Below are 24,547 nucleotides of genomic sequence, written 5' to 3'. Positions count from 1 at the left end.
ACAGCCACAGCCCTCGGAAAGTGGAGGTGAAGACGAACGCGGGAGTTAAAAACACCAGACCTTCCTCCCATTCCACTGCCCGTCTCCCAAAAACCCCCTAATCATCCTCCCCTCTCCTCCAGAGACCCGCCCCTCAAACACCCTTCCCACTCCCCCTCCGCCCCCTCCCCCTTCCCTCCCTCTCCAACCCCACACACACAGGACACATGCCCACAGGCTTCCAAACCACCCTCCTACAGCCGGGCAGACACGCCATGATCGGGCTCCTCTGTCTCGCTTCTGCACAAAGAACTGTGTATGGCGAAGAAGGATAGGGCGGGCAGGGGCAGGTGGGCCGGGAGTAGATGAGGTTGCACATTTCCGGGGTAGGGTGGAAGTGGGAGTATCTCGGTAGATCCGAATGGCTAGGGCGATGAAGATGGACACCGAGGACAGAGATGACGAAGATGACCGTTGATGCTCTTGTTAAGAATATTGTTGACTGACTGTGAGGCTGAAAGGGGGCCCAGGATGCTGAGCGCCGGTGTATGGCTCAGAAGCGATTGGCAATGTCGTAGAGTCGTGGGACTAGTGTAGTTGACATGCGTGGACGGTAAGACGACGCGCATGGAAGAAGACTTATCTGGTTTGCTCGACATCTTTCTCACTCCCGTAGTCTATCAACAACGTGATGCAGAGCTGGACAGCCGCCATAGCAAGTCATGCACCCTACAAAGCGAATTGCAGCCACAACTTCAGGTCACCGACTAGGGATAAAGTACAAGCGAGCTAATACGGCAGCGCACATGACAGTCTAGCGTACAAACGTAGGTTTACAGCTTGCCAACTTTGACGCTTAGGCCGCTTCCCTTAGTAGTGAGACTGAGAGACGCCATGACATTTGCAAAGCGAGACACTTGCTGTCAAAGAGGTGTTGGTGATGAAAGGTAGTCTTTGTTTTTCTAGGTGAGAGATGCGTGATCTCGCCGTCCTGCCGTTTGCCGGTAGGGCCGCACCGCGGCACGAGGCTAAGTAGTTTGGCTCAACGATCACAAAACTCGCAAAAAGTGTTATGCAGGAAGAGTAAACCATAGGTTGAAGAGAGTCAAGGAAATTTAGGGTCCTTCACCAAGGTGCACGGCCATTGATTATGCTGGTTAAAAGTTCTCCACTGCATCACCGTCGCGTGTCCATCTCCTCCACAACTTGGGCATCGACCTCGTCCTGGATGTTCTTGCCTCGTCGCCCTCTTGGCACGTCTGCAGAGTCTTTGTGATCGTCTGAACCGTCTTCACTGCTGTTGGGACTTTGGGGTCGGCTGTCGTTCAAATTGCGCCGGCTGCGAGTCATCTGCAGGACTGTCAGAAAGCGCGCACCTCTGTCTCCTATACGAGTACTGACCCAAGACCGCACACCACCCAGCAACCCAAGGCTGTATCCAGCAGCAAAGTCCGAAGAGGGCCCGCCATTACCATGACCCGTTTTCGGCACATCAAGATGGCCCAAGCGCGCCACCACCGATGGCGATGAGAGCGCATCCCTCTTGGGTGAGTTCGAGGTACCGCGGATCGATCCCGCCGGACTGGCCTGCCGACTGCCTTGCCAGAACTGCCTCAGCTCCTTTCCCAGCTCCTGTCCAGTCGCCGTCCAGTTATTCTTAATATTATCGCGCAGCTCAGCCATGCTGCGCTTAAGCTCCAGCTCATTCTTCTTCAACCACGAGACATTGAGTTCCTGGCGGCTGGTACCCCTGTTCAGCTGGCGCGAGATATACTTATCATAATCGCGGACGATCTTCGTGATGATGCCCGTGGTGCTAACGCCCTCGGTCCTCTGCGTAACGAGGAACTTGCCCGCCTTTTTGATGGGCGCGTAGATGTCGTCGCCTTCGTCCGCGCCGTAGGGGATGTCGTCGTGCGCGACGTAGTCGATTTTGTGCTGCTCGATGAATTCGGGCGCGTCGGCAATGATCCAGGGGCAGTCTTCGATCACTTCGTCGACCCATTTGCAGTGTCGGACGCTCTCGGCGCGCTCTTTGGCTGAGAGCACGGTGAGGCCTTTTCGCCTGTGCGTTTCCTTGTCGCCGGTCACGCCGGCGAGGAGGTAGACGTCGGGGAAGGCAGTTTTGGCTTGCTGGAGCTGGCGCATGTGGCTGGGTACCAGTCAGCAGATGTGTCAACAATGGCATCGCGAGCCTGCCCAGTGCCTACCCAAGATGGAACAGATCAAACACTCCATCGCAGTAGATTCGCACAGGTCGGTCGGTCGGCGGCGGGTTGGTATGATACCCGACCGGGTCAACCAGCCCAGCTTTCGGCGGCGCCTCCATGCTCATGGTCCCCCTCTCGCCATTCTCGCCATGCTCAATCGCTTCCTCGGACTCGTTTTTGGCGTCCTCGGCCTTGCTGCCGGAGTCGCGCCTGTGGCTCCGTGTCCGCTTTGAAGGAGGGTCTGAGGGCTCGGATTTCTTTTGCTCCAGCACTTCCTGTAGGATGGGGTCCATGGCGTCTTCTTCTGAGGCGTCGCGTGAGGACGGCTGCGCGACGTTGATGGTGGGTTCGGTGCCGGTTAGGGTGTTTGTTCGTTTACGCTTAGGAGGCATGGCTGAGGTGTTGGGATTTACTAAGTGTCTATCGATTGTGGAGAAGCGTATCTAGTGAGGCGGGAGCGTATTAGTTGCCTCCTGCTGTGTTAGGCTCAATGTTATGTTTGGGCGCGAAGCCGTACCTTGATGCCTCCTGAACTTCGGCCAGCCGGTACAAGAACAATGGGTTGGCAGGTTCGCAATTAGTGAAATATTTTGCAGTAGCAGGTTAAAGAGGATCGCCGTTTAGGGGAGCCGGCTGGCTGTTGCGATCTGCCAACAATTCCGTTCCCTGCTTGAGACGGGATGCTCAAGGGCAAGGAGCACGTCACAGCGAGTGGCAGACGCTGAGCACGTGCTTCCAACGAAGAACAACATGCCAAGCATCTAGGCCTGAAAACTGGGGAGGCCCTGCACAAGTCTCAAGTCGAGCACACTTATGAAATGAGAATAGTTCCGAATGCTATAGCGCTCTTCACAAGAGAACCTCTATGTAATAGACGAGTACCGCACCCGCACCCGCACCCTAGCAAAATGCACGCAATGGAAAGCAAAAAGCATGACAAACCCGCACCAGACACGGTGGTAATTCCGCCGGCCAGGTATCATAACGAGGTAGCCTAGGATCCTCCGCCTGCTGCTGTATTCCTATCCATGATCATTCCTGTATCTGCTCGTGTACCCATGATTTCATTTCTATGTCTACCCGGTAATAGACACACAAGCCATCTTTGCAAGAAGCCCGACTCTTCGTCGTGTCCGCTACTTCATGCTGTCCACCGCGCCATCGGTAGCTGCCATCATCTTTGGTTCGGCAGGCGTTGATGAGTGCTTGTCACTCTGCTGATTCTTAAGACCCTGCTCAGCCTGGTGTTTGTGATGCTCAGTCACCTCCGACCTGTCTGTAGCGGTTGAGGAAGGCGAGTCCGACTGGCCAAACACGGGATTCTGGCCGTTGCTGTCCCTGGAAGGCGTCCCTTCTCGCTGACTCCGGTTGTCGCTTCCATATGCGCTGTCATCGTCACCCGCACCCCCCTTGTTGACCTGACTCTTGAGGTCCTTATCTTCCTCATCATGGTCGAACATCTCGCTGTCGGCGGAGTCGTGGTTGATCTCCGAGCCGTTTCCAAGCAGGATGACGCGGTTACTCATGCCGCGACGCGAACCGTGGTCCATATCCATCTCATAATCCTCAGGGCTGTCATCATATCTGTGATGTATTCCTGGGCCTCGGAACTCGGCTACAGTGAAAAAGGATAAACGTTAGGCACTCGTTCTACCGGTATAGTACAGGGTATTTAGTGTGTTCCATGGAAGATTCAAGACTTGCCGTACTCTGGCGGAGCACATGGGCCATCGCCGTTCGCTACCCTATCGGCGATCTCCTTGTACCACTCGTCCTTCGTCTTGCCCTTCAGCAGACCAACAATAACCATAGTCATATTGTCACACCCGACGCCACCGGTGTCGCTGTTAGACGCAAGACAGTTGTCCATCATGTTCTCGCAGATTGCCTGTAGTTCCTGCTTTGCGGCAATGCCGCGCCTGACGAACTCAACGACTGCTTGAGAGGACTGACAATCCCAGATGCCTTGGATTGATGTCAGCAGACGTTTACCGAAAGGGACAGTGATCAGCATACCGTCACAAGCTACAACGAGGAACTCGTCATCATCCGTGATATCGTGTACAGTGACATCAGGGAAGGCGGTGACAATCTGCTGCTCGGGCGGCAGGTCTGCGCTCTTCTTGAACTCGAAGTCGCCGATTGCGCGCGAAAGAGCCAAGTTGCCATTGACACGACCGAAGTCGACGAAGCCACCAGCGGCGCAAATGCGTGCTTTCTCGCCTGCCGTATGTCAGCTGGCTTGCCGTCTCAAGGCATGCGGACTGCGGTTGTACCTTCGTTCTGAGGCTTGTGGTCGAAAGAAAGTGGCTTCGCTCTGCCTTTGATGCCCAGGACGCTTCTCGAGTCACCCGCGTTTGCCTGTCTCCAATTAGCGCGAGCCGGAGAAGAGAGATTAGGTTCGATTCAACGTACGACGTATATCTTGTCTTTTGTTATGATGCCAACTGATGCTGTGCAACCAGAGACTTCTTCCTCGTACCTTGGGTCTAGCACCTACGAGTCAGCCTTGGTCGCGCGGCCAGCCTGGCGAAGAGAGGTTGCTATTCACCGCTCAAGATGGCCCTATCGATTGCCAAGAAGCCATCCTTCAGAGCCTGTTCTATGTCGCCACTCTTGAATGCGTCTTGCTTGGCGATGATCTTGTGCAGATTTTCCCCGGTGTAGATGGCTACTTTGTCCCCCCCGTGGCCGTCGTAGACGCCGAAGAAGCTCAGTCGCACATTCGCGTCTGCTGGCTTCTGCTGGCTCCCGTTTTGCGGTTGTAGGTCGAGGATGCAGGCGTGCGCGTCCTCCATGCTGATGCGCCACCCCTGCATCGAAGAGACTCCGTAGATGACCCGATCATCTTGGCCGTGGTCGGATTTCTTTGGTGGACACAGGTTAGCTCGTGTGCTGCTACGTGGGCGCCGGATGAGGGGGGCTAACAAGCCCTCTCGTCCGGTCAGAGACGACCGAACTGAGCGGCCGCTGTATGTGGAACAATGGCTGCAGCCTCAATGGCTCTGGAGAACTCGGCCAAACTCACTTTCTCGACTACGGGTTCAGAGAGCGTCTGACCCATGGTGTCGGTTGTGGAGGAGGGGGATGAAGTGGGTGTGCAGGTGTGGAAGGTTCGCTACGGGGTATCGACGTGTTGGTGGGGTTCTGCGCTAGAGGAATGGACAAACGAGAAGCAGGCTTGGAAGCAGCGAGGAGCAAGGTCGTGTGATGAAGCTCAGGAATTGCGAAGCAGTGCGAGGTGCGCGCGGAGGAGTTGGAGACAGAGTTGCAGGTGGAGGAGCGTTCTCCGGCTAAGGACCGAGAAAGTGTCGTGTGGTGGTTCCCCAGGCGCTGCTGCTGACTTCATCGCCCGAGTTTTGCAAGTCGGAAGGGTCAAGTGCCCTGACCGTTCCGCGCCACCAGCGGCCTGGACACCTCGCAGCTTTGGCACGACACCTGTAAGGCTGCCAGATTACTCGTGGCGCTTCAGATCCTCTGCGTCGACTCGGCCAGGCTCCATTGCCGTACTGCGCCCTGTCTGGAGCACACCATCCATCTCCCGTGACAAAGGACTGCGCCTCAGCTAAGGCTTCCCTATGTTACAACTCCGGCTTCGCCCGTGGCAGGCTAGGTAGGCAGGTCAGCTACCCTTGAGGGCTAACGAAGAGCGACAGCAGACACAGGACGATGTCAGTGCTATCAGTGCTCTCAGACCCAGCGCATCCAGGCAGTAGCAGGCTTCCGTGGTGAAGTTCACATCAGGCATTCAACCGTCTACATGACACAATCTGAAGCTTCATGGAGATATCTCCGCCCGTTTCCCATCAGCTATCCACTACAACTTCGATGTCTGCGGGAGCAAGGGGTAGCCCGGCGGATACACCTCCAGCGCAGATCGATCTATCTGCCCAATGTTCTGGAACCCAGCGACGTTGAGAAGGATGTCAAAGTCCGCCAGCAGGCTCTTCATCACGTGCCGTACACCATGATCGCCCATGATGGAAAGACCCCAAACCCAGAGTCGACCGACAAAGACGAACTTGGCGCCGATTGCAAGGGCCTTGAAGACGTCTGACGCACCGCGCACGCCGGAGTCGAACATGATGTAAGTTTTGTCGCCGACGGCTGAGGGCAGTATATCAGATCAAGCCGACGAACTGGATAATACAACTGATCGAAAGAGCTCGACTTACCATCAACGATCCTCTCCAGTGCGTCCAAGCTAGCACAAGCACCATCAACCTGCCGTCCAGCATGGTTGCTCACCACAATCCCATCAACGCCCACCTCCACCGCCTTCTGGGCATCGCTCACATCCTGGATCCCCTTGATCGCAAACGGCTTCCCGCCCGAAATCTCCTTCCACGTCTTAATCAACCACGGGATCTTCTCCCAACTATGCGCGCGTCCATGCCACACATTATCAATCCACTTCGCCCCGGCCTCATTCGGCATAGTCTTGGGATCTATCCCATCCTCTCTCAGTCTTTTCTGAAACACCGGATCCGAGAGCCCCAGATCGGCGCCGATGCCGTGGTAGAACGCATAGTTGGACGTCTGAACATCGTCGTGCCGCCAGCCGAGCTGCCACGTATCGACTGTGAGGATGCAAGCCGAAAAGCCTGAGTCGTGCGCCCGTGTCAGCAGCGAGATGGTGAGTTCGTCGTCGTGCGGCATGTACAGCTGGAAGAAGCGAGGGCCTTCGCCATTGGCCTCTGCCACGGCTTCGATGGGTTGTGAACCCGCGGTGCTGAGGCAGTAGGGCAGGTTTAGCTCCTTGGCGACTTTGGCCACGGGCAGCTCGCCCTGGGGGTGGTATATCTTGTTGATGCCGATGGGCGCGAAGCCGATGGGCGCGGAGACCTTGTGACCCCAGATCTCGGCGCGGGTGTCTCGCTTGTTGGTGTCTACCAGCATGCGTGGGATGATGCGGCGCCGGTAGAAGGCCTGGCGATTGGCGGTGTGAGTGTAAGACTGGCCTGCGTTGGAGGAAGCATAAAGCCTCACATGCATGAGCTATAGACGGTGTGAATTGGAGGATACACGATGCTTACCATCCATTCTGAGACAGCCTCTCCTTTGCTAGTTCCTCAAGCTTGGCCGGGTCTGGTCCACAGCGTCAGCAGTGCTTGGCTAACATAAAGCCCGCAACAATAGCTCACCAGTATTGAACGGAGGCACTTTGCCCTCATTGCTTGCCCAGAAGTTCTCACGCTGATACTCAGCGTACTCGGGCGTTGTTCTGTATTTCTTGTTCGGATTCTTGGTGTCCATTGCCGATATTAATCCTAATCAAGGAGGTCTGCAACAGCTTGCGCCCAACAAATAAGAGGAACTTGACATGTTAAGGCTCTGGGAGAGATCGGACGACGTCAAGATGACAATCAAGTTATGCAGAAGTGACGGGATTCACGGATCCTAAGTAATTCCTACAGGTGATCTCATTGTGATAGATGCCGTCTTCCCGGTCCCCGGCTCAAACGGTGACAGGGATCCAGATCTCGTCAAAAGGCTTGTGCGAAAGCTTGTGTCTGATGGGGATTCGGTCACGTGCCGTCATAGAATCATGATGGAGGAGAACAGCATGAGGTAGCGTTGCGGTGAAGTGCTATCTATGAGAGATAGATTCGTAGGACAGCGGCCTATACCGGCTTAATTTTCATATTCAGGGGAAGACGACCTTCTTGAACAGTCCATAGCTAGCCTACGAGTATGTCCTTGCTCAAGCACACGCATCACTTGCTAGAGGCGTAATCTGTGCATCGATGTCTTCGTGAATGAGAAATGTCCCTCTATGAGGACTCGTGTTGTTCTGTCGTGATGCGTCGGTCTGACTATAGATAGAATGCCATCCCTAGATTGGAGGACATCTCAGGGAACCACACCGAAAAAACAGAACCCCAACGCTGATGCAAACACAAACGCTGACCCTACGAACCGAGGGCGCCGTACAAATATGAACGCCTTACCAATACTAGGCTTAATACGCCAACCGAAACCCCATCATACCGTCCCAATGCATATCAACCCCTACCCGTGTAGCTGTCCACTCTCTTCTATGGGTATCTTGTCGTCCACGCAGTCTGCTCCATCCGAGTCTCATGCCCAGCTTAGGCAGGGCCCGGCCCAAACGTGCCGTTCCGCAGCTGGTCCTGTATAGATTGCTCGCCCTGGCTGCATCCGGAGTTCCCGGCCATCCATCCAACATGCGCACGCAGCTCGTTCAGAACCTCTTGAAACCGCCCTCCGGACTTCTCATTGTGTCGCAACAGCGTCCTATCCGACCCATCAAGCTGCAACAGCCTAATCCCACCGCCCTGCCGCGCAATATCCCGGATCACCAGCATCCACGCCTTAGCCAACTCCTCGTACATCTCCTGCTTGTGGCGGTTGTGCTGGTAGTGGCTGAACTCTGGGATCGAATGTACAGCTTCGGTCGCGCCGTCGAGGTACGTGAACATGTTCGGGATCTGCGTCTCGTTGGGCGGCAGGAAGTGCGGCGTGAAGTCCTTGATTGCGTCAACGAGCTCAAGAAGCGGTTGCCGCACCCGGTTGTACGCGTATTCGGATCTGGAATCGTTGCCATAGGGGAATGACTTGTCGAGCGCCTTGTGGTAGTTGCTCAGGACCTCGAGCGTGGATGCAACGGTTGGTTTGGGTGCGGTCGATACGACCTCGGCTCCTATCTCAGGGTGTCGGTCGCAGATGGAGCGAACTAGACTCCTGAGGTCTTGCGGGGAGAGTGTTTCTAGGAGTCTTGGGAGGTCTAGCGGGCGTCCATGCAGATTCGTTCGCATACGCTTGGTGTGGCGTGAGATAGGAGCTTGTGATATGGTCCGGGGAGCCATCGACGGCGAACTCGAGGGCGACGCTGACATTTCTTCCTCCCCTTCCACTTTTCGTTTTCGCCCGGACATGGCGTTGTTGGGGACTGTTCGAACGCCCTGTCAGTGTGCTTTCGGCGTGCTGCGGCTTCTGGGGCATACTCACATGACCGCGGGGGTGAGCGACGGTTGTTGTTGGAGAGAAGATGGGGAGGGGCGGCAAAGGGCTGGCTGGCAATAATGTCGTTCATGGCTGCGAAGCTAAGAAGCTGCAGGAACACGGTTTGAATCAATGTGGGAGCTGTCGCAGGCTGGGTCGGCACCGCTGGTTGAAGTGTGTGTTAAAGTAAGTGGAATGCGGAAGCTCGGGAAAGGTCACCAAATCGGTACCGACATCAGTCACGTGACAGGATCCGTGGTCACAATGCAAGCGGCAGTTGCTTTCACCGGTTTGAACTCTCTATTCCCGCTAAAACACAGCACAAGCGTGCAAACACTATTGTATACACTCACAAAGACTGCTGCAGCAATGTGACGTGTCAAAGGGCTGAAGATAAAGAACCACTATGTAAATTGTACGAAGCATGAGACAGGCACAGTTTTATACTCAGGATCATCAGACCATTATATTCTTGCCCTTCCCAATGAGTCTTCACAGACCAGACGAAGTAACTTACGGATAGTCTGGGCTTAAGTCGTCACCCTTCCAGCGCCTAGTAACGTACCTTGTTCACTCGAAAATGTACACATGTGACGATCCAGACTGGTAAAAGCTTCCTTATGCCCCCTCTCTGGCTGCTTCATGGCTTTGGAGCAATATAGCGTCATAGATACCGCTAGAACCTGCGCGCCATTCTGATAAAATCGCTGCATATCCTGGAACGCCACGAGAGAACGCCATTACGTGAGAGGCCGAAGCCTGGCGGCATGAAGCCAACGCTGCGTGATGTGGAAGAAAGCACTACCTCTACAAGTATAACGACTGCGCAGCAACAAGATCGCGCCTGACCTTCTCAAGGGCAGTTTCGAACTTCTGCTCCAAGTCTTCGCTACCCATGACCTTGGACGCTTGTGCCATTTGGCGGAGCAGCTCTTCTAACCGTCTGAACAGGCGGATCAGACTGCCTTCGTAGACGTCCGTCATTTTGCTGTGACAAAGTTAGCAAATCTGAAAACAAAGAAAAAATGAGCACTCCGAGCTTACCAAATCTGAGCGAACGAAGCACCCTTAGACCACGCGAAGACGACTTCCATCAACTGGTACTTGAAGGTCTGGAGGTAGTCATCTTCATTGACGGGCAACTTGCTCTCCTGAGATATCTTCGCGATGATGCGAGCCTGAGCTTGAATCTCCCGGTAGGGTTTGGCAAGCTCCTCTTTCAGAGCAGGAGTCTCCTGGCTCTTCTCTTCGAAGATGAAGCAGCTTAAGCAGGCAGCGCACTGCTCCGGTGTGAGCTCGTTGAAGAAGCGGTTGAAAAGGAGCTCGCTAAGCACAAGCTCATCGCCTGTGCTGATCTCGCAAGCGACGCGTGCCTTGAGTTGAACGACATCCGCTTCGTTGATGAAGCCCAAACGCCGTAGGACTCGCTTCCGGCATTTCAGCTCATCGAGCTGCATAATTGAGAAGGCTTCTGAAATCCGCTTCTTGATGTCCTTGATCTTGTTTGTCAGCTCTATTTTGGCCGCATACTGGTTATAGAGGTCTGGCAGCCTTGGCGAGTTGTGGAGCGCGTTGGACAGTAACCGCGACTCAAGAACCTCAATCTTCCTTAACAGCTTCTTGAAGGAATCATCCGTGATGCCCATGTTCTCGATCGGGTCAAGAATTGCAATTCCATCCGGGAATCGCTTCTTGACTTCTTCAAGAGCCTTTCGCACGCCGTTCCTCTGATCAACTGACTTGAGATCTGGCGGTAGGAATAATCGCAGGTGTCCTATCGAGTCAATACACGATAGCAGCACTGGCACGACTTCCATCTTGCCTTTCTCCCCTGGCCCGGGCGGTCGCACTCCGGGTGGGAGATCCTGCGTTGCGTGAGGGGCGAATGACGAATCGTCAGCAACCTGGAGCAGCACATCGACCACGTAAGTCTGCTGTGGCGTCATCTCCGAAGCGGACTGCCCCTTGGCAGGCTTCCGCTGCGTGAAGTTGACGACTGCGCCCCAGCCGAAGTCGTAGTCCTTGTACTTGATTCGTACTAGGCGGCCGGATTGCATGAACTGCAAGCAATACGTAGGATGAGTGATGACGTCCCGCATGTCCTTCGTGTAGGTGTTGAGTTGTTGCCGCAGATCGTAGTAATCACGTACAATGGCCTCGTCCGGAATCGAAATACTGGCCCGCTCAGCCTCTAACTCTTGAAGCTCCTTCTCCAGCCCAGACACGCTGGCTGTATTCTGAAACTGGAAAAAGCAGCGCTCTAACATGAACTCGGGTGAGATACCCTCCACCCTCATGAGATTCAGAATCATATTGTAGCCAAGGTAGAAGGCGGAGTTGAGCTTGTCCTGTTCTCCGCGAACGATCTCTTTCGCGATAGCGGGATCCATCTTCTCGTCAATCATCATAATGACAATCCCACGTTCATCAAGACCTCTTCTACCAGCGCGACCGGACATCTGAATGAACTCCGATGGTGTTACCCATCGCTGGGTGATGCCGTCGAATTTGCGCACGCTAGTAAATACTACAGTCTTCACAGGCATGTTCAGTCCGATGGAGAACGTCTCGGTAGCGAAAAGAACCTTGATAAGACCTTCTTGAAACAGGATCTCAATGGTCTCTTTCAGGATTGGAAGTAGTCCAGAGTGGTGTACGCCGATGCCTCGCCGTAGCAGCGGGAGAATGTGCTGAATCTGCGGTAGCTGCTTATCCTCTTCGGAGAGCATTTCGATAGCACTGTTGAACACCTTGCCCACCATAGCCTTCTCCGACTCGTCATTGAATGCCAGTTGACTCATCTGGAGGGCCAGGTTCTCGCATTCTCGCTTGCTGAAGCTAAAGACGATGACAGGGTTATAGTTCTTCATCATAATCATCTTCACAATCTTGTAGATATCTGAAGGGCCCTTGTTGCCGCCTTTGTTGAGTCTCTTGTCTTTGCCCTTGCCCTTCCTCTTAGCATTCGGATCAGCAGGGTCGTCTCCTTGCTTCTCTGCGATAGACGCCATAGCCTTTTGGAAGTTTTCCTCCCGGAAATTGCCTTTTTCGTCTACGACCAGATGGATGCCGTCTGCGCCGGCAGGGAAGAAGTAGTGTTGTAGCGGAGTGGGCCTGAAGTCAGTGTAGACAACGTGACAGGGCTGGTTGTGCGTCTTGGTAATCCATTCTGCGAACTGCATCGCATTCGGTATGGTCGCGGACAGGAAAACATAGTGCACCTTGTCGGGAAGTAATATAATGGTCTCCTCCCAGACGACACCGCGAGCTGGCTAAGTTAGCACACACAAACGACACAGAGCCTTGGGGTTTCATACACTTATCTCGGAGGTAGTGGACTTCGTCAAATATTACCCACGCAACCTCGCGCATGATCTCTGAACCTCTGTACAGCATAGATCGTAGAATCTAAGCTCCTGTTAGTAATCGGCCGGTCCAGAACACGCTTTCATCTTGGGGGCATACCTCAGTAGTCATGACCAAGCAAGTAGCCGTCGGGTTGATCGTCACATCGCCGGTCATCAAACCTACGTCGCCGAACTCCTCATGGAACTCCCGGTATTTCTGATTGCTTAACGCCTTAATCGGACTCGTATAGATGACTCTCTGGTTGTTCTTCAAGCACTGTGCGATCGCATACTCCGCCACGACTGTCTTGCCCGCGCTAGTGTGTGCCGAGACGAGTACGCTCTCATTCCTCTCGATAGATGCGATTGACACCTGCTGAAAAGGATCCAGCGTAAACGGCCACTCCCTCGCTGGCTTTTCTGGCGGCTTGTGCTGCGATATGGGGACGTAGTCGTAGTCCGGAGGTAATGCGACCTGATGCCTGACCTGATGTGACAACACGACAGCTGCGCCCTCTTTCTGGGCCTGTAGTCCTGCTGACGCCGCGACCTCCCTCGATTGCTCGGTCTCAAAGGCGTCGGTTACAACAGGCTCCGGTTCTGCCTCTCGCCGTAGTCGCTTTGCGTCGGGTTGCGCTTGAGCATCGTCTGGCTTCGTTGACTCTGTCGGAGCTTCAGGGAGAGCGGCCGCGGCATCCGGCATCGCAGAGTCGCCGTTGGTTCGCGCAGCGTCTGATCCGCCATTTGTCTCCTTGACATCGCCGTTCGCCTGCCGTTTCTTGCTCCTCTGTCGTTTTTTGGCGTCTTTCTCTGGAGTTGGCTGAGATTTGCCTTCGAACACATCGAATAGGTCATCCATGGTCAGTCCGCTGGTGTATGTTGCCGCCTGGAGGAGCTTCGGGGATTTGCCGTGTATGGTGTCTGCAGGACCTTCTAGATCACTGCTCTTTCCTACACAAAAAAGTTGCAGATTCATGCGCTTGGCACCAATCGGGCTTACGTGACGCGCTGACCGCTACTTCCGAGGTGCCCCCGAAGCCATCCCCGAGCTTCCTCATTGTATGTCACTCTGAGACCTCAAGCTTGACACTCTAGGAGACATCATTGGAATCACGCAAACGTATGTCGAGCGCCTGGCACGCTTAGACGCCTAGCTAAACGGTTGCAGATGCTGCCCGCTCTCCGAACCTCCACCACAACGGCCCTCGTTGCCCGCCGCGGCTTCCATGCCACCCGCGCCCGCATGTCCAGCCCATATCACTACCCTGAAGGCCCTCGCAGCAATCTGCCCTTCAATCCGTTGACAAGGTTCTTTTGGTTGAGGTACTGGGGATTCATGGGTACGTTCACCAAGGACCGGGCAGCTTGGACGAAGGCTAACGGTACACGTAGCTGCTGGGTTTGGTGCGCCTTTTGGGATTGCAGGTAAGATCAGGTGGAATACGTCTATACGCCGGCGTGTCACTAACCACGATGCTTCGTTCAGTTTGGCAAATGAAGAAGAACGTGTAAGAGCTACGGACAGTCGCTGCAATCGTCAAAGTGGAAGTCGGTTGGGGTAGTGCAGGAAGGGTTTCTGGGGAGTCTTCGCACTGAGATGTATAAAATGTACAAGGAATTGGCATTTTAAGCTACCATCGTATAAGTCACTTGTTGCCATGAACCGGTTGTTTTACGAATCTCAACCAGGTACCTACGTACCTAGCTTAAGCTGGTGATGGCTCTGATACCTCTCGGCTCGGCAGAACATCAATTGTGCAAAAATTTATATTCCCAAAAGTGACGACGAAAACCAAGCGCATGCCTGCAGAAATGATACAAGTTATACGATAATAAGTTGACCGGATTCTGCAATGCGCAATCTGCGGAATGTTCGCCGGTCGATCACGACTTTCGCGAATGAAGAGCTGCCCTTGACAGCCACGGCATGGGATGCCTCATCTGACTCTCTCATCTGCGCTCTTGGACCTTCAGAAGTCAGCCCCATTTTGGAACTTCGGAGACTCAACCATGACGCCAGACAAAAAGAGGAGCTTCACCTGATAGCTTCATGGGACGCGCCCTGCCCCCATCCGGATTTACCATATGATCAAGTTCTCAGTCTACGATACTTCCCCGATACTTCCACATCGTGTCTTGTCTTAGCGGGCGGAGACATAGTAATAGTCAGAGAAGAGCCTCTTCCCGGCGAGGATCTGATCGAGATTGTCGGGTCCGTAGACGCAGGCATCACCGCAGCCGCATGGTCGCCGGATGAGGAACTGCTTGCTATAAGTACCCGGGCAAACACCTTTCTTTATATGACTCGCGACTTCGAGAATGTCACAAATATCACCTTCTCTGAAGACGATGTCAAAGCTTCCAATCATGTTTCTGTCGGCTGGGGCAAAGCGGAGACCCAATTCAGGGGAAAGAGGGCCAAAGCACTTCGAGATCCCACCATGCCCGAGCGTGTGGATGAAGGAGTTCTGAGTCCAAGAGACGATGGCAGCGTAACTATCAGCTGGAGAGGAGATGGTGCCTTCGTAGCCGTCAATGCCGTTGAAAGCGGCAAGCGTCGTATGATCCGTGTGTATTCAAGAGATGGTGTCCTTGATAGCGTCACTGAACCGGTCGACTACCTGGAGGGCGCCCTAAGCTGGAGGCCGGCAGGAAATTTAATGGCAGGCATACAGCGGCTCCAGGATCGAGCCGACGTGGTCTTCTTCGAGCGCAACGGCTTACGCCACGGTCAATTCAGCTTGCGGCTCTCTACGGAAGAGCTCGAGACCTGGGGGAGTAGTATCTCGCTAGAGTGGAACAATGACTCGACGGTGCTCGCTGTATGCTTCACGGACCGTGTGCAGTTATGGACCATGGGCAACTACCACTATTACCTCAAGCAGGAGATAAGGATGCTTAGTGCACAGGCAACATTGAGTCCCGCATCGATCTGCTGGCACCCAGAGAAACCGTTACAACTGGCAATGGGAGCGCACGGTATGAGGATTCCAAGAGCTGCTCTCATCTCCACCACTTCACTCAGAAGCTAACATTGTCCATAGATATTGTGCAAAGGCTCGACCATGTTTTCGCCGTTGCCGCTGGACCAACTTCTCCACCTAATGACTATGGAACTGTAGCGGTAATAGACGGCAGTAAGTACATGTATTACTGCTGTGGAAAAGGTCGTCTTGGTAACGCTTTTCCAGAACTACTGAAGCTCACGCCGCTGCGGCTGGCAAATGTACCGCCTCCAATGGCTCGCCATGAAGTGCACCTGACACAGAACGCAATCGATGTTGCCATCAGCTTTTCTGGAACCCGCATAGCTGTGTTGCACGAAGACCAAGTGTGCATATATGCCTATGATCTCATTTCCAAGCCTATTTCTGAACCGGTTCTCGAGCGCAACCTTGTTCTACCTCCCTCTGTCCGACATCCCAGACAGGTAACTTTCACGAGGGACTTGGACGTCTACGTTCTCCTGGGCTCAGTCGGTCCGATTCCAGACTCTGTGTGCTATCTCTCTTCCGGTGGGGATAGTGAGGGCATCTATAAAGATATTGGACTGCAGGAGTCTGTAGCTATCTTCCCGACGCTAGACTATCAGAGCATCTGCATACAAGCAAAAGATGGGTCTGTCGCTAGCTTAAACCCGGATGTTACCGAAGAAAGGATTGCTCAGTTCAAGACCATCACCGTTGCAAAACTACCTGTCGCTTGCCCCTGGGCGGAGGTAGTACATCAAGCCGATCGAGTAGGTGGGATTTCCTTATTCAAAAGGAAAACGCTGACGTAACGCTGCAGGACATTGCTTTTGGCCTCACTGTTAGTGGCGCGCTGTATGCCAATGATCGTCTTCTTGTGCGGAACTGCACCTCGTTCCTGCTCACACCGGCCCATCTGGTTTTTACTACGACGCAACATCTTCTAAAATTTGTGCATCTGACTGCGGTTGAAGGTACGAGTTCGCATTTTGACGGAGTCCGCTGAGAGCTAATGACTGGTGGCAGACCTAGAGATACCGCTCGATGAGCCGGAGAAGGACGAACGCTGTCGGAGTATCGAGCGTGGTGCAAAGCTAGTGACTATTATGCCAACCGCATATTCTCTCACTTTGCAAATGCCGAGAGGGAACCTCGAAACGATCTACCCGCGCGCTCTCGTCCTGGCTGGCATCCGCAAAAGCATAGCCGCAAAGGATTATAAGACGGCTTTCTTTGCCTGTCGTAACCAGCGGGTCGACATGAATATCCTTCACGATCATGCGCCGGAGCAGTTCATGGAGAGTGTTCAGCTGTTTGTCAATCAGATCAGGAAAGTAGAGCATATTGACCTGTTCCTCTCCCAGCTCAGGTACGATCTCCTTGGAAATATCGATCGGCCTTCTGCTCACTTGTCACAGGGAGGAAGACGTCTCCCAGACCATGTACAAGGAGACGCTGAAATCGAGAACCAATCAACCTGCGCTTCCAAATGGTGTCAATGGTGTCAATGGTGTTAAAGAACCTGCTATACCAGATTCAATGTCTAAAGTCAACCGCATCTGCGATGCCTTCCTGCGAGTACTGCAAGACCGCACCGCAACGCACTTGCAAAACATCATTACCGCCAACGTATGCAAATCTCCGCCAGATCTGGATTCCGGTCTCGAAGTGGTTGGAAAACTCCAGGGTCAGTAATGTCGTTTTCTAGGTAATATCTCGCAGCACCTGACTGGGAACAGAACAAAAAGACAACCTGGCAGAAACAGCCGCCGAACACATCTGCTTCCTGGCAGACGTCAACCAGCTTTATGATCACGCGCTCGGTCTTTACAACCTTGACCTCGCCCTCCTTATCGCCCAGCAGTCACAAAAGGACCCCCGAGAATACCTCCCTTACCTGCAAAGCCTGCAAGAGATGCCTCTTTTGCGCCGCAAATTCACCATCGACGACCATCTCGGGCGGCACACCAAAGCGCTCTCCCATCTACACTCGCTGGAGGCGACACAGGAGCTCCAGTCCTACGTCCAGAAGCATGAATTATACGCCGCGGCCCTCGACCTCTACAAATACCAGCAAGGACACCTTGACAGCGTCATGAGAATTTACGCAGACTTCCTAAGCAGCCGCAACAGGTTCAAAGAAGCAGGCATCGGTGGGTTCCCTACCCAAACCCTCCCTTCCCCTCACATCGTCCCCTCGTAGGCAGCTAACAAAACCCAGCATACGAGTACCTGAATGACCGCGCCTCCGCAACCACAGCCTACCGCGCCGCCCACCTCTGGCGCGAATCTCTCTCCTCCGCGACTCTCGTCCCTCTCCCTCCCATCGAGCTGCAAACCCTCGCGCAAACACTCGCAACCGGCCTCATAGAATCCAAAGACTTCTTCGCAGCCGCCACCATCCATCTCGACTACCTGCGCGACGTGGAGACAGCGGCGAAGCTGTTCTGCAGGGGTTACTGGTTCGCCGAAGCGATGCGGGTGCTTGGGCTGCACGGGCGGCGCGAGCTGTTGGAGAGCGTGGTGGATGTGGGGCTGGTGGAGGGGCTGGGGAGTATGACGGAGTTGCTCGCGGAATGTAGGGGACAGATTGGGGCACAGGTGCCGCGGCTGAGGGAGCTGAGGAGGAAGAAGGCGGAGGATCCACGTATGTGTCCCTTTCCCCAGAAGCCCGTCTCCTTTCTACTGTTAGAGGCCTTAGGGAAGTGACGTAGGCTGACACGATTGGTATGCTTAGTGGCTTTCTTCGGCGGCACCACCGCCGGCCCCGAAGACGGCGGCCCAGACATCCCCGACAACGTCTCCCTGGCCCCAACCGACGCCTCGACCTCCGGCGGCACGTTCATGACGCGCTACACCGGCCGCACAGGGTCCGGCAGCACGCTAAATACGCAGACGACGCGGCGTACGTCGAAGAACCGGCGGCGTGAGGAGCGGAAGAGGGCCAGAGGGAAGAAGGGGAGCGTGTACGAGGAAGAGTATCTCGTCAACTCGATTGGTCGCCTCATTGAGCGTGTGAATGCTGTTAGTGATGAGGTCAGGAGGCTTGTTGAGGGCTTGATGAGGAGGGGGATGAGGGAGCGGGCGGCGGCGGTGGAGAGGGCGATGGGAGAGGTGGTTGCCGCGTGCGAGGCTTGCGTAACTGAGGTCTTTCAAGTGGAGGAGCAGAAGAGGGAGGAGAAGATCTCAGAAGATGGTGACGGGGGAAGGCCGGGTGGCGCGGATGGGGTGCTGTGGGATGCTGTGGAGGCGGGGGGAAGGCCGAGGGAGGCACCTGTGGTCAAGGCATTCGAGAGACTGTCGCTGTTGGGCTGAAGGATTGAGGGCCGCTTAACCTAAGACTGTCTATGAGATTCTAGAAGAGATCGTCGTGCAGACTTGCTCCGTCGCTTGACATTGTGATCGGAACCCCCTTTTGATCGATGTGAGCGACCAGCTGTTAAGCCCTTCGAGAAATTGTTCATTTCGCCACGTACACACATCTTCTAAGGACGTTGCAGTGTCATCGACCTTGCGGACATCTTGCACGCCTGCAACATAAGGGTTTAGTAGCGAAACTGCTCTATAGCTCTCTACCTAGCCTCGTAGGTGAGTGAAGCCTAAATCTAACCCAACAAAGTATTATCCAAGCATCCTGTCACGATTTTCACAGCAATATGAGCTGGCACGAGATCTCCTCAGCGCCGTCTCCTCGTAGGGAAAAGATAGATATATCAACCAAACCAACAAAACGAAACAGCAAAGACTCACCCCCCGGCCCCCCGGGCCAGGTCCTTTAGTGAGAAACTCCCTCGATGTCGAATGGGAGTCTTTTGCTTATAAAGGCGAGTTAGGTATGATTCGAACTCCTGACATGACGTAAGGATGTGAGTACCTGATTTAACACCGTTAGCTGGTCGACCCGCGAGTCGACAATGCAGCCTTTCCCCGCGGGTCGAGTGATGTAGTGGGCTTTGGTATTTATGTGGTTGGGGTGCTGTGGATGGGTATGCGTGGGCTGGATTGAGGGAGCTGACTTCGGGGGGCCAGGAGGTTGTGGCGCCCCATTGGATATTGCGGGTATCATGGTGATGCGCCGAAGTAGGAATTTGCTCGCTTCGGGCTGTGAGTTATAGGATAATAGAGACACTTGTTCTTGGTCCTAGCTGTTTCATGTCTTGTCTTCTTATGGCCGTCTCATCTTCCTGCATTCGTTTATGCCAGAGAAGGCTGCTGTGACATGCTCAATATAAGGATTGGTCAACAAGCCTGACCCCCCAAACGACTCTGGATAAGACATGCTGGAGATGCGGTACGACACCTGAGCATAGCACTCGTAGCGCTTTCTCAAACTCATGACCCGCCGCCACCGTTCTTCCTGAATGACACCTTCTCGACACCCACGTTCTCCACGCCATTCGCATCCTTCCGCAGCTGATACACATACAGGACCAGTACATCACCCTGAACCTGTACAACGCCGTCACATCAGCACTGGCCGCACATTATCCAGGGCGCCGAACACCTCCACAAACACAGCAGAAGGGAAAACACTCACATCCATCAACACGAAACTCGGCACGGGCTCCTCCCCACCCTCCCACCACCCCGTCCCCACAGCCCCCGTCGCACTCCCCGGATTCACAAAAAACTTCCCCTCCATCTCATAGGCCTCAAACCTATGGGTGCCGCCCCACAGCAGCACATCGACGTCCATCTGGCGCGCGGCAATCAGCAGGGAATCCGCATCTCCCGGCGGGATGATGGTGTGGCCATGTGTGAAGCCGATGCGGAGGGAGCCGTGGGTGACGACTTTGGAGAGGGCGAGGTTGGAGGACAGGTTTGGCGGGAGCAGGGCTTCGGTGTCGAAGTCGCCGCGGACGAGCTGGAAGTCGGGGGAGAGGGCGCGCAGGAAGTCGTAGGTTGCGGGCGAGGTGAGGTTGCCGAGGCAGAGCGTCTGGCCGATTTTGCCGGGGGTGAGGAGCTTTTTGAACTGTGCACGGGGTAAGCGTTGTGGTCGAGCAGGCGCATGGAGGGTTGGTGGGCTGGGCTGTGGTGGTACCTTTGTTGGTATATCCTGTACGATTGTGAGTAATGGGTATCCTGGTGGGAAACAAGGAGCTTGCTTACTGCAGCTCGGTCGGGTATGAAGAGGTCACCCAGGCATAGCACCAGCCTCGAAGTCATGGTGTTGTTGCATCGAGAAGCGTCCGCTCACCAAGGCGGAGCTTGAGGTGTGGTGGACTGCGTGAACGTCGGCGGAATTCCGCTCGAAAGCTTGGCAGGTACAGCCGGAGCTGGCAGGGGCTGTGGCATCGCAGACAAAACGGCTGGGAAAGGCCAATTGGGTTGTCCGAAGAAGACGCTGCGGCATCCAGACTTTCCATACGGCACTTCCGGCGCCCCTGGCAGGACGATTGCGCAAGCCGGAGTTGAGCAGAAAAATCGGTACATTTTCCCGACTCCCTTACCGGCAAGTTGCGTGCATCGACGACAACATTTGAAGGCTTGTATCGTCATTTAAAATGTCAGCTCCTGCTTGCTCTTCCACGCATCCTCCCTTGTTTTCTGCTTCGCCTCTCGATCGGATTTCTAACTGTACGCGACTTTTGTCCACAAAAACTCCCCTAAGACCATCGAAGTCACCACATGCCGATCTCGGCCTTCCGCCCGCTGCTACGTCAAATCTACCCCTCGATGTCCTCGGCTTCACGCGCAGCACCACGCTTAGCACTTATTTCGCGGCACCTTGACCAGAGTCCCTTCCTCGAACTGAATACTCCTTTCTCCACCGAACGTTCAGCACCGCTGGAAGCAGACGTAGAGTACCAAGCCTCCAAGCCAGCACCATCACGAAGCACGAGCAAAGGCACCCAAACACAGCCGCCAAAGGAGCAGGAGAAGCTAGCCAAGATGTCGAACCAGGCACCTCATCCCGCGCTCCTGATCCCAGGGCCCATTGAGTTCGACGATGCGGTCCTCAGTTCCATGAGCCACTACAGGTACCCACACATCCCTCACCCTCTGCCTCCCCTACCTCCCGCATCCCCTAACAATCCCCCCCAGTGAATCCCACGTCGGCGCGCCCTTCGTAAAAACCTTCTCCGAGGCGCTCAAAATGCTGCGCCAGCTCTTCCAAACAACCGACCCCTCCTCCCAGCCCTTTGTGATCTCGGGCTCCGGCACGCTCGGCTGGGACCAGGTGGCGGCCAACCTGGGTGAGCCCGGGGACGAGGCGCTGGTGCTGCACACGGGCTACTTCGCCGACTCCTTCGCTGACTGCTTCGAGACGTACGGCGTCAAGGCCACGCAGCTGAAAGCGCCAATCGGCGACCGCCCGCAGCTCGACGAGGTCGAAGCCGCGCTCAAGGAGAAGACGTACAAGATCATCACCGTCACGCACGTGGATACGTCGACGGGGGTGTTGTCTGAGATCCGGGCGCTGTCGGAGCTCGTGCACAGGGTCTCGCCGGAGACGCTGCTGGTTGTCGACGGCGTGTGCAGCGTCGGGTCCGAGGAGATTCGGTTCGATGACTGGGGGCTTGATGTCGTGCTTACGGCGAGCCAGAAGGGGATCGGGTGTCCGGCGGGCCTGTCGATCGTCATGGCGTCGGGGCGGGCGATGGAGAGGTTTAAAGCGCGGAAGACGCGGCCGACGAGCTATTTCGCGAGCTGGAAGAACTGGCTACCCAGTACGTTTCCCCGCGCACCTTCTCTCTTTATTCCCGCTCCGCCCGCATTTCCAAGCAGCAGGGTTCCGCAAGTCCCTGGCAGAAATCGGGGGGCAAAACGGCTAACAAACCGCCTCGCAGTAATGCAAAACTACGAAGCCAACAAACCCTCCTACTTCGCAACCCCGAGCCCACAACTAATCCACGCCCTGCACACCTCGCTCTCACAGATCCTCTCGCGCCCGCTGGACCAGCGCTTCGCCGAGCACCGCGCCGCCTCCAAAAAGGTAAAGCAAACCGTCGCCGACCTCGGCCTGAAGCAGCTGGCCACAAAGCCGGAGAATCAGGCGAACGGCATGACGGCCATCTACCTGCCCGAGGGACTTACGCCGCCCGAGATACTGCCGAATCTGCTGAAGAGGGGCGTGGTTTTTGCGGGCGGCCTGCACAAGGAGATTGCGGCGAGGTATATCCGGTTTGGGCATATGGGTGTCAGTGTTGTGGATCCGAAGAGGGACGATATTGACAGGGCGTGCGCCGCTTTGAAGGAAGGGCTCAGTGACGTGGGGTATAAGAAGGCGGAATAGAGGGGCGGTGGAGCGGTCGTGGGAGATGTTAGGGGCTCGCGTATAGAGTCTTCGCGACTCGAGGAAAGGAAAATTTATTTGTGCGCGGCATCTGTAACCCGTAGCATGTACACGGAAGGATAGATCAGAGAAGGCAACGGGCAGTTGTTGAGATTCGCTGTTATTATCTGTGACGAATAGCAAACGCCATGCTAGAGTAGCACCGTGATATCTAGAGAGCGACTAGCTCACCTGGCCCGCCGATACGCCGTCATGCCTAGACGAGCTGTTACGTGATGCAAAGGGGCTGACAAGGAAGAAACGCCTCAAACAGAGGATTATGAGCAGAAGCAGATCGAAAGTCATGTCGCATCACCATCACCACCAATTAAATCAGACGCAGATCTTTCCAACCAGCCAATCCTGTCGCCTCAACGCTTGGGAAGGTCCCTTAAAACATGTTCCCCTCGCCCCTCCTCTCACTCGGATGCTTCGCAACCTCCGGCCTCACCAAGTGCGCATACGCCGGATTCGGGTTCGTAGGCGCCGAGATGTTGATTGGGATTCTCGGCCCGACACTCTCTCTTGCTCCCTTCTTGCTCATCGGCTGGCTATACTCGCTCGTCGGGCTGCTCGCATACGGCGCGGGCGCATTCTTCATGTTCGCGTGATAGGACGGCAAGATCGAGTCGCGGGCGGCGCGGAAGGTCTTTGCGGGAGAAAAGTTCTTGAAGGGTGACCGCAGCGAGATGGGTGATTTGAAGGCCGGGCTGTGGTGCCCGAAGGTGTGCTGTTCGATTGAGGCGGTGCTGATGCTGAGGGATTTGCGGGGTGGGCTGCCGCTGGTGCTGTTGCTGTTGCGGATCGCGACGGCACCGTGGGAGCGGACGCGGCGGGCGGTGATGTTGAGACTGGTGTCGCGGAAGATGTAGCTCTGTGAGAGGAGTGTTAGCTGCTGCACTGATGGAGCGGGAGTATAGGGAGTGGGAAGGGACTTACGGCGATGACGTTAAAGAGGCCGATGATGAAGGCAAGGACGCCGGCTGCGAGGACTATACGCCAGAATGCTAGGCCCATGTTCTCTTGGCTCAGAGACTCCTTGTTCAGGTGGCCCAGGACGTTCACACCAAGAACGACCATGGCGAGACCGAGGGCTACGAAGCCGTGGTTGGAGCCGAGGACTGGCCATTCGTGGGCGAAGTAGTTGCGGAAGAGGGACACCTCGGAGGTGATGAGGAACACTAAGGCAAGTCAGCTACTGTCTGGCAGAGCCATGCGCATGGGAGGATACTCACTGCAGGTGCATGTTGCAACGACGTGGTTGATAGCGTCGAAGAAAAAGAACTGTGGCGCAAGTCAGCACCAGAAGATCCAGCGGTCATCTACGAGAGCGGCTTACCTGAGTCTTTGTAGATGTCTTGATCAGCATCACTACGCTTGCAGCAATGATTGCTAACAGGCTGATGATGTTCATGACGCGGAGGGCATTAAGTATGATGTATCCTGGACCGGCCAGGCTCTTGCTTGAGAGAGGCATGTTGTGGAAAGATCGTGTGATATTCGAAAGATTGGAGCTGTACAAGGTCAGTCTTCAACTTCTCTGCGTAGCTAGCGATGAGTGACTTACCGAGTGTGATGTTATCGTAGGGAAGCTTCCAGAGCTTGTGATTAGATGTGCTGCAGGGCAAACAGTGAGAGTGACAGAGGATGCGCGTTAAGCTATAAAGCAGATAGAGTTGAAGAGGGTTGTAGAAGGAAAAGTAGTCCAGCGCCGTCAAGGCAGAGGAGCTCTAGCGCACACTCGATAACAATGAGGTCAATAGAAAGAACGATGACAATGAAAGCTTGAGGAAGAATTAC

The 24,547-nt window shown here is 54.9% G+C and overlaps 10 protein-coding genes across 10 annotated transcripts; 3 read left to right on the top strand and 7 right to left on the bottom strand.

Annotated features, from left to right (window-relative positions):
• Positions 1-1,155: 1,155 nt before the first annotated feature.
• W97_08128 (uncharacterized protein) lies at positions 1,156-2,581 on the bottom strand (the record flags this gene model as incomplete). Its single annotated transcript, XM_007785997.1, has 3 exons — positions 1,156-1,329; positions 1,381-2,131; positions 2,190-2,581. The coding sequence occupies 3 exons, from the start codon at positions 2,579-2,581 to the stop codon at positions 1,156-1,158; spliced, it is 1,317 nt and encodes a 438-aa protein (XP_007784187.1).
• A 744-nt stretch (positions 2,582-3,325) lies between these two features.
• On the bottom strand, positions 3,326-5,253 carry W97_08127 (protein phosphatase; the record flags this gene model as incomplete). Its single annotated transcript, XM_007785996.1, has 8 exons — positions 3,326-3,804; positions 3,835-3,839; positions 3,890-4,154; positions 4,206-4,412; positions 4,466-4,550; positions 4,605-4,678; positions 4,741-5,056; positions 5,218-5,253. The coding sequence occupies 8 exons, from the start codon at positions 5,251-5,253 to the stop codon at positions 3,326-3,328; spliced, it is 1,467 nt and encodes a 488-aa protein (XP_007784186.1).
• Positions 5,254-6,006: 753 nt separating this feature from the next.
• On the bottom strand, positions 6,007-7,445 carry W97_08126 (lactate 2-monooxygenase; the record flags this gene model as incomplete). Its single annotated transcript, XM_007785995.1, has 4 exons — positions 6,007-6,296; positions 6,365-7,173; positions 7,226-7,277; positions 7,334-7,445. The coding sequence occupies 4 exons, from the start codon at positions 7,443-7,445 to the stop codon at positions 6,007-6,009; spliced, it is 1,263 nt and encodes a 420-aa protein (XP_007784185.1).
• Positions 7,446-8,281: 836 nt separating this feature from the next.
• W97_08125 (uncharacterized protein) lies at positions 8,282-9,088 on the bottom strand (the record flags this gene model as incomplete). Its single annotated transcript, XM_007785994.1, has 1 exon — positions 8,282-9,088. One exon carries the CDS (start codon positions 9,086-9,088, stop codon positions 8,282-8,284), a length of 807 nt encoding a protein of 268 aa, XP_007784184.1.
• An 874-nt stretch (positions 9,089-9,962) lies between these two features.
• On the bottom strand, positions 9,963-13,361 carry W97_08124 (DEAD-box superfamily nuclear exosomal RNA helicase MTR4; the record flags this gene model as incomplete). Its single annotated transcript, XM_007785993.1, has 4 exons — positions 9,963-10,143; positions 10,200-12,423; positions 12,473-12,563; positions 12,621-13,361. 4 exons carry the CDS (start codon positions 13,359-13,361, stop codon positions 9,963-9,965), a joined length of 3,237 nt encoding a protein of 1,078 aa, XP_007784183.1.
• Positions 13,362-13,745: 384 nt separating this feature from the next.
• Positions 13,746-14,014, top strand: W97_08123 (cytochrome c oxidase subunit VIIc; the record flags this gene model as incomplete). The annotated part of the gene is made up of 3 exons (XM_007785992.1): positions 13,746-13,842; positions 13,895-13,927; positions 13,989-14,014. 3 exons carry the CDS (start codon positions 13,746-13,748, stop codon positions 14,012-14,014), a joined length of 156 nt encoding a protein of 51 aa, XP_007784182.1.
• Positions 14,015-14,355: 341 nt separating this feature from the next.
• On the top strand, positions 14,356-18,786 carry W97_08122 (uncharacterized protein; the record flags this gene model as incomplete). The annotated part of the gene is made up of 9 exons (XM_007785991.1): positions 14,356-15,481; positions 15,547-15,639; positions 15,694-16,168; positions 16,225-16,445; positions 16,498-16,840; positions 16,890-17,158; positions 17,211-17,624; positions 17,693-18,118; positions 18,209-18,786. The coding sequence occupies 9 exons, from the start codon at positions 14,356-14,358 to the stop codon at positions 18,784-18,786; spliced, it is 3,945 nt and encodes a 1,314-aa protein (XP_007784181.1).
• A 1,017-nt stretch (positions 18,787-19,803) lies between these two features.
• Positions 19,804-20,637, bottom strand: W97_08121 (uncharacterized protein; the record flags this gene model as incomplete). The annotated part of the gene is made up of 4 exons (XM_007785990.1): positions 19,804-19,920; positions 20,009-20,443; positions 20,513-20,527; positions 20,581-20,637. The coding sequence occupies 4 exons, from the start codon at positions 20,635-20,637 to the stop codon at positions 19,804-19,806; spliced, it is 624 nt and encodes a 207-aa protein (XP_007784180.1).
• A 462-nt stretch (positions 20,638-21,099) lies between these two features.
• W97_08120 (uncharacterized protein) lies at positions 21,100-22,708 on the top strand (the record flags this gene model as incomplete). Its single annotated transcript, XM_007785989.1, has 3 exons — positions 21,100-21,452; positions 21,517-22,142; positions 22,263-22,708. The coding sequence occupies 3 exons, from the start codon at positions 21,100-21,102 to the stop codon at positions 22,706-22,708; spliced, it is 1,425 nt and encodes a 474-aa protein (XP_007784179.1).
• A 430-nt stretch (positions 22,709-23,138) lies between these two features.
• On the bottom strand, positions 23,139-24,224 carry W97_08119 (uncharacterized protein; the record flags this gene model as incomplete). The annotated part of the gene is made up of 4 exons (XM_007785988.1): positions 23,139-23,621; positions 23,687-23,928; positions 23,983-24,031; positions 24,087-24,224. The coding sequence occupies 4 exons, from the start codon at positions 24,222-24,224 to the stop codon at positions 23,139-23,141; spliced, it is 912 nt and encodes a 303-aa protein (XP_007784178.1).
• Between the last annotated feature and the right edge of the window lie 323 nt (positions 24,225-24,547).

This window comes from Coniosporium apollinis (assembly GCF_000281105.1).
Source record: "Coniosporium apollinis CBS 100218 chromosome Unknown supercont1.49, whole genome shotgun sequence".
Taxonomy (NCBI): domain Eukaryota; kingdom Fungi; phylum Ascomycota; class Dothideomycetes; genus Coniosporium; species Coniosporium apollinis.
Note: the sequence above shows the minus strand (reverse complement) of the source record. Positions and strands in the feature narration are given on the sequence as shown.